This window comes from Homarus americanus, unplaced genomic scaffold, assembly GCF_018991925.1.
Source record: "Homarus americanus isolate GMGI-L3 unplaced genomic scaffold, GMGI_Hamer_2.0 scaffold19117, whole genome shotgun sequence".
Taxonomy (NCBI): domain Eukaryota; kingdom Metazoa; phylum Arthropoda; class Malacostraca; order Decapoda; family Nephropidae; genus Homarus; species Homarus americanus.
In genome coordinates, this window is record NW_024754704.1 from 2,852,479 (window position 1) to 2,858,797 (window position 6,319).

Genomic DNA, 6,319 nt, shown 5'->3' on the forward strand with positions numbered 1-6,319 from the left:
CTCAACACCACAGGTAAACCCCCCCAACACCACAGGTAAACCCTCCCCCAAGAAACAGATATAATATAACATTTAAATACGGTAATTCCTCTCAATATATGATTTTAGTTGAAGTAAACAGTGGGTTAAGGTCATGTGGGAATCCTTAGTAATGTGTTAGGCTAGGGTGTGCTTTAATACAAGGATGATATAGTGGGGGTTAGCAGTATTACCTAACCCGGATATATCTGGTGATTTTTTTTTTCAAATTGAGTGTGTATGTGTATGTCTGTGTATGTATATTTATGTATGTGTGTGTGTGTGTGTGTGTGTGTATATTTGTATGTGTCTGTGTATGTATGTGCGTATGTGTGTGCATGTGTGTGTATGTGTGTCTATGTATATATATGTATGTCTGTGTGACGACCTGTGGTGTATAGATCAGCATGTTCGCCTCGCAAGTGAGTGGACCCGGGTTCGATCCTCGGGCAAGGTGAAACTATGGGCAAGTTTCTTTACACCATTTGCCTCTGTCTACCCAGCGGTAATGGACGAGTTATCGGTCTGAATTTTTTCTTAAGATGGCAGATCAATGGGTAAAGAACACGCTTAAATTCACTATGGTAATGTCTTAAAATAAATTGGGGCCAAGAAGTGTCAAAAATAAGGGTTAAAGTTGCCAAAAAGTCACGTTACTGCGAAAAGCTCTGTGATTGGTTGTTAATGAATACTTGAATAAGTTTCTATATATAGGTATCTGGGTCTATTAAAACTCTATCTGTATGGCTGTCTGTCTAACTGCTAAACACCTTGAGCTATTAACTATTATATGTAGCTATGGTCCATCTCTCCTTGCAGTATAGTTAAGAAGAAAAGCAAAAATAAAAATGTAAAAATAATCCTCTTTACATTAACTAATTAACAATGGCCACCATAAGGTAAAACTCTTTTAATTGAGTATTTCTCTTTTTCCATCACATTATAAAAGACATTCACTAGTGTTATCCTCAGAGCCTAGGAGAACGAACACACCAACACCGTAAAACAAGACCAAGAACACATCGAGGGATACAGAATCATACTATCATCTTCACTATCCGGGGTCTTCTCTGCACGATCACTCCACACACTATCACACACCATCATCACTATTCTTAGCTACAAGGGTTAAAAAATTATCTCTGAGCGTCTTCCTCAAAAAAAAAAAAAATAATAAAAATTGTTTCCGAAATCTACAACACAGAAATATATGTCAGTAATGGCTGGCCGACTCACGAGTTCCATTATGATAGATACATGTGAATTGATATGTACAGGAATATGGATTAGAAGGACATGTGATGGGGGGAGGGAGGGGTGTTGAGATCATCGCCAGGGGTGTGTATGAGGGCTGAGGAACACACACACACACATACACATACACACACACACACACGAGTAAGACATGAAGATTCAGTAACCAAGACTAGTGTAAGACATCCCACATCAGCCTGTACTGTACACCTTCGCCTCTCATGGAACAACAGGTAAACGTGGTACCTTAACTAATTAAATGAATAACTTAAAGGAACGTTTACCAGATAGGGTTAGTCGTTATCTGACGCCTCTTGTGTGTGTGTGTGTGTATGTGTGTGTGTGTGTGTGTGTGTGTGTGTGTGTGTGTGTGTGTGTGTGTACTACACGTCAGGTGTATCACAAAGATGTCTGAAATTACAATCACAGTAACGTGTTATTTATTACTTGCGCAGCATCAGTTCTTAGTTCCCCTGTCTGTCTGTCTGTCTGTCTGTCTGTTTGTCTGTTCCTGTGTGTGTATTCTCTGCCTCTATATTCGTCTGTCTGTCTGTTCGTCTGGTTCGTTCGTCTGTCTCGTGTGTATCTTCGCTCTATATCTGTTCGTCTGTCTGTCTGTCTGTCTGTCTGTCTGTCTTCGTGTGTGTATCTTTCGCTCTATATCTGTCTGTCTGTCTGTCTGTCTGTGTGTGTGTGTATCTTTCTGCCCTATCTGGGTTCGTCTGTCTGTCTGTCTGTCTGTCTGTCTGTCTGTCTGTCTGTCTGTGTGCATTCTCTCTGCCCTTATGTCTGTCTGTCTGTCTGTCTGTCTGTCTGTATGTGTATCTCTCTGCCTCTATGTCTGTCTGTCTGTCTGTATATGTATCTCTCTGCCTCTATGTCTGTCTGTCTGTCTGTTTGTCTTTTAAAGTGTATGTGTGTGTGTGTGTATGTGTGTGTGTGTATGTTTTATGTGACAAACAGACATACACAGAAATAAATATAATAACCCCAAAAAAAATCCAAACCTCAAAATCATAACAAACAAGAAATAAAATCCTAAACATCTAACAACTTCACCCTATCACAACCCATCAAAGTCGTTGGTTAAACATCCTTGGACGAACACCTTCACCAGCCTCCTCTATCTCTCTCTCTCTCTCCACTTATTATATATTTTTTTTTTTAACTATCATGTGTTATCCATCATTAGTAACTCTTCCTTCTTCAATCTACATAAGAAACAAAGAAGAAATATGTCGAGTATTTGATGATGCTTGAGGGAGGTGGGAAAAAGAGGGGGGGGGGTTGATTGGGGGTATGTGGGGTGGGGTGTGGGGGTAGAGTTGAGGAGTGGTGTTAGGATATGGGATTGGTTTATGGGGAGGTTGGGGAGGGGATGAGTGGGAGAGGGGAATGGGGAGGGTTTGAGTAAGGGGATTGATTTTTGGTGTGATGGAGGGGGTAGGTTTATGTGGGGGAGGTAGGGGGGGTAGGTTTGAATGTTGGGGGTAAATGGGGTGATGGGTTAAGGGGGGATCACGTATATAAAGAGATGACTGACAGAGAACACCAAGCAGAGTGATCTGATCTCGTCTTCAGCATGTTGACGGTAAGAACTTCAATGTCCCTTTCCCATATTAATTTTAACACGGGTGAGAGTACAGGTGAGACTACAGGTGAGGGTACAGGTGAGAGTGCAGGTTATAGTACAGGTGAGAACTGCGAGGCTTATAATTGATTTTATATGAATGAAAATAAATACATAATGTATTTATAGTTTATATAGTGTGTGATATACAGATGTAGAGGAATTATTTAAGATGGAAATGATATGAGAAAATAATGCAGGTAAGATATATATTTACAACTGATATATATATATTTTTTATTCATCAATATGTTTACTTATAATTATTGATGACTTGTGTATGTAAGTGAGACCTCTATTTAACGGACTATATGGAGAGATTCGTCCGCTATATGGAGGTTTCACTGTATTCAAATAGACTACATCACCACACGCTTAAAGGCATTAGTCATTCAATCACTGTATCAACACACACACGATACATATACTTCTGTGTGTTCCTGCAGAAGGTTGTGTTGTGTGTGGTGGTGGTGACGGCAGGGGCCACCATTCTGAGGGACGAGCGTCAGGGGCCATTTGAAAACGGTGCCTACAGCTTCGACTTCCAGACCAGCGGTGGCATCAGGCGTCAGGAGGAAGGCGTCCCTCTGAGGAGGTCTGGAGCCGTGGCCGTACAAGGAGGATGGTCGTGAGTATCAATCATCATGTTCACAACTTCAATAGTATATGAAATATCTGTCTGTCTGTCTGTCTGTCTGTCTGTCTGTCTGTCTATCTGTCTGTTTGTGTCTGTCTGTCTGTGTTTGTCTGTCTCTTACTACGTCTATCCGTCTTCCCTGTCTCTCCTTCAGGTTCAACTTCCCCGACGGTACACCCTCTAATGTTAACTTCATCGCTGACGAGGCCGGTTACCGGGAAGTGTCCGACCGGTTCTCGGCTCCAGGTTACCGACCCGGTGGATATAAACGTCCGGTATCCCAGTTTGGTGGAGCATCTAGTCCTGGATCCCAGTTTGGTGGAGCATCTCGTCCTGGATCCCAGTTTGGTGGAGCATCTAGTCCTGGATCCCAGTTTGGTGGAGCATCTCGTCCTGGATCCCAGTTTGGTGGAGCATCTAGTCCTGGATCCCAGTTTGGTGGAGCATCTCGTCCTGGATCCCAGTTTGGTGGAGCATCTCGTCCTGGATCCCAGTTTGGTGGAGCATCTCGTCCTGGATCCCAGTTTGGTGGAGCATCTAGTCCTGGATCCCAGTTTGGTGGAGCATCTCGTCCTGGATCCCAGTTTGGTGGAGCATCTAGTCCTGGATCCCAGTTTGGTGGAGCATCTCGTCCTGGATCCCAGTTTGTGGAGACCCTGCCCTGGATCCCAGTTTGCGGAGCATCTCTCGTCCTGGATCCTGCTTGGTGGAGCATCTTAGTCCTGATCCCAGTTTGGTGGAGCATCTAGTCCTGGATCCCAGTTTGGTGGAGCATCTCGTCCTGGATCCCAGTTTGGTGGAGCATCTCGTCCTGGATCCCAATTTGGTGGAGCATCTCGTCCTGGATCCCAGTTTGGTGGAGCATCTCGTCCTGGATCCCTGTTTGGTGGACCTGGATCACTGCCTGCTGCATCATCTAGACCTGGATCCCAGTTTGGTGGAGCATCACGGCCAGGATTCGCAGCTGCAGGATCCCAAACCTCTGGGTCATTTCCGGGATCCTCTTATATTCCTCCTTCAGGTCCAGGATCCCAGGTTGGTGGATCAGGCGCCCCAGTATTTCAGACAAGGGCATCAGGAGCCCCAGGATCACAGGCTGGGGGATTTGAAACCCCAGGATCTCAGCCAAGTGGATTAGAAGCACCAGGATCCCAGGGTGGTGCATCAGGAGCCCCAGGATCCCTACCCAGTGGATCTGGAGCCCCAGGATCCCTACCTAGTGGATCAGGAGCCCCAGGATCCCTACCCAGTGGATCAGGAGCCCCAGGATCCCTACCCAGTGACCAGAGCCCCAGGATCCTACCTAGTGGATCAGGAGCCCAGGATCCCTACCTAGTGGATCAGGAGCCCCAGGATCCCTGTCACCTATTGATCAGGAGCCCCAGGATCCTACCCAGTGGATCTAGAGCCCCAGGATCCCTACCTATTGGATCAGGAGCCCCAGGATCCCTACCCAGTGGAGCAACAGGAGCCCCAGGATCCCTACCTATTGATCAGGGATTCCCCAGGATCCTCACTCAGGGATCAGAGCCCCAGGATCCCTACCTATTGATCAGGAGCTCTAGGATCCCTACCAGGATCAGAGCCCCAGGATCCTACCTAGTGATCAGGACCCCAGGATCCCCACCTATTGGATCAGGAGCCCAGGATCCCTACCTCGTGGATCAGAGCCCCAGGATCCCTACCTATTGGATCAGAGCCCCAGGATCCTACCTATTGGATCAGGAGCCCTGTGATTTTCTACTGATCTGGAGTTCCCCAGATCCTACCTAGTGGATCAGGAGCCCCGGTGATCCCTAGCTAGTGGATCAGGAGCCCCAGGATCTCACGCAGTGTGTGGATCAGGAGCCCTTGCGATCCTCAACACCTATTGGATCTGGAGCCCCAGGATCCCTACCTATTGGGATCTGGAGCCCCAGGATCCCTACTCAGTGAATCAGGAGCCCCAGGATCCCTACCTAGTGGATCAGGAGTCCCCAGGATCCCTACTCCAGGATCAGGAGCCCCAGGATCCCTACCCAGTGGATCAGAGCCCAGGATTTCTGGTAATTATTGGATCTGGAGCCCGGGTGATCCCTACCTCGTGGATCAGGAGCCCCAGGATTTCTACCTATTGGATCTGGAGCCCCAGGATCCCTACCTATTGGATCTGGAGCCTCAGGATCCCTACCTAGTGGATCAGGAGCCCCAGGATCCCTACCTAGTGGATCTGGAGCCCCAGGATCCCTACCTAGTGGATCTGGAGCCCCAGGATCCCTACCTAGTGAATCAGGAGCCCCAGAATCCCTACCTAGTGGATCAGGAGCCCCAGGATCCCTACCTACTGGATCAGGAGCCCCAGGAGCCCAGATTCGTGGATCAGGAGCACCAGGATCCTTCTTTGGCGGATCAGAGACCCAGTTCAGTGCTCCACAAGTCCCCGGATACCTGTACTCTGCCCCGCCACCCTCCAGCCAACTACGATTTTAATGTTTTCTTACGACTCTTAAGAACGAGTACTTGATCTCCCTATATGACTTCGGTCTTGAGTTATAGGCTCGGGATATGACTTCGGTCTTGAGTTATAGGCTCGGTATATGACTTCGGTCTTGACTTAGAGCTGTTACAGTGTTACCAGAAGCATAAAGGATGTACAATGGACCAGTTTAGATTCCTCAAAGATTCGCAAATCGCCATCTTTCATCCCCCCCCCCCAAAAAAAAAAAACACACTAAAACGTAACTTACTGTCTCAATTAAGTTCCGGCACAGAGATGGCTGTCTAAATGGCGACGAATTGCG

At 46.9% G+C, this 6,319-nt stretch overlaps 1 protein-coding gene across 1 annotated transcript; it reads left to right on the forward strand.

The window, feature by feature from the left end:
- The first annotated feature begins 2,840 nt into the window (after positions 1-2,840).
- Positions 2,841-6,042, forward strand: LOC121855956 (trophinin-like). Its single transcript, XM_042351175.1, has 5 exons — positions 2,841-2,863; positions 3,349-3,530; positions 3,694-4,183; positions 4,302-5,198; positions 5,428-6,042. Exons 1-5 carry the CDS (start codon positions 2,855-2,857, stop codon positions 6,040-6,042), a joined length of 2,193 nt encoding a protein of 730 aa, XP_042207109.1. The 5' UTR covers positions 2,841-2,854.
- The last annotated feature ends 277 nt before the right edge of the window (positions 6,043-6,319 follow it).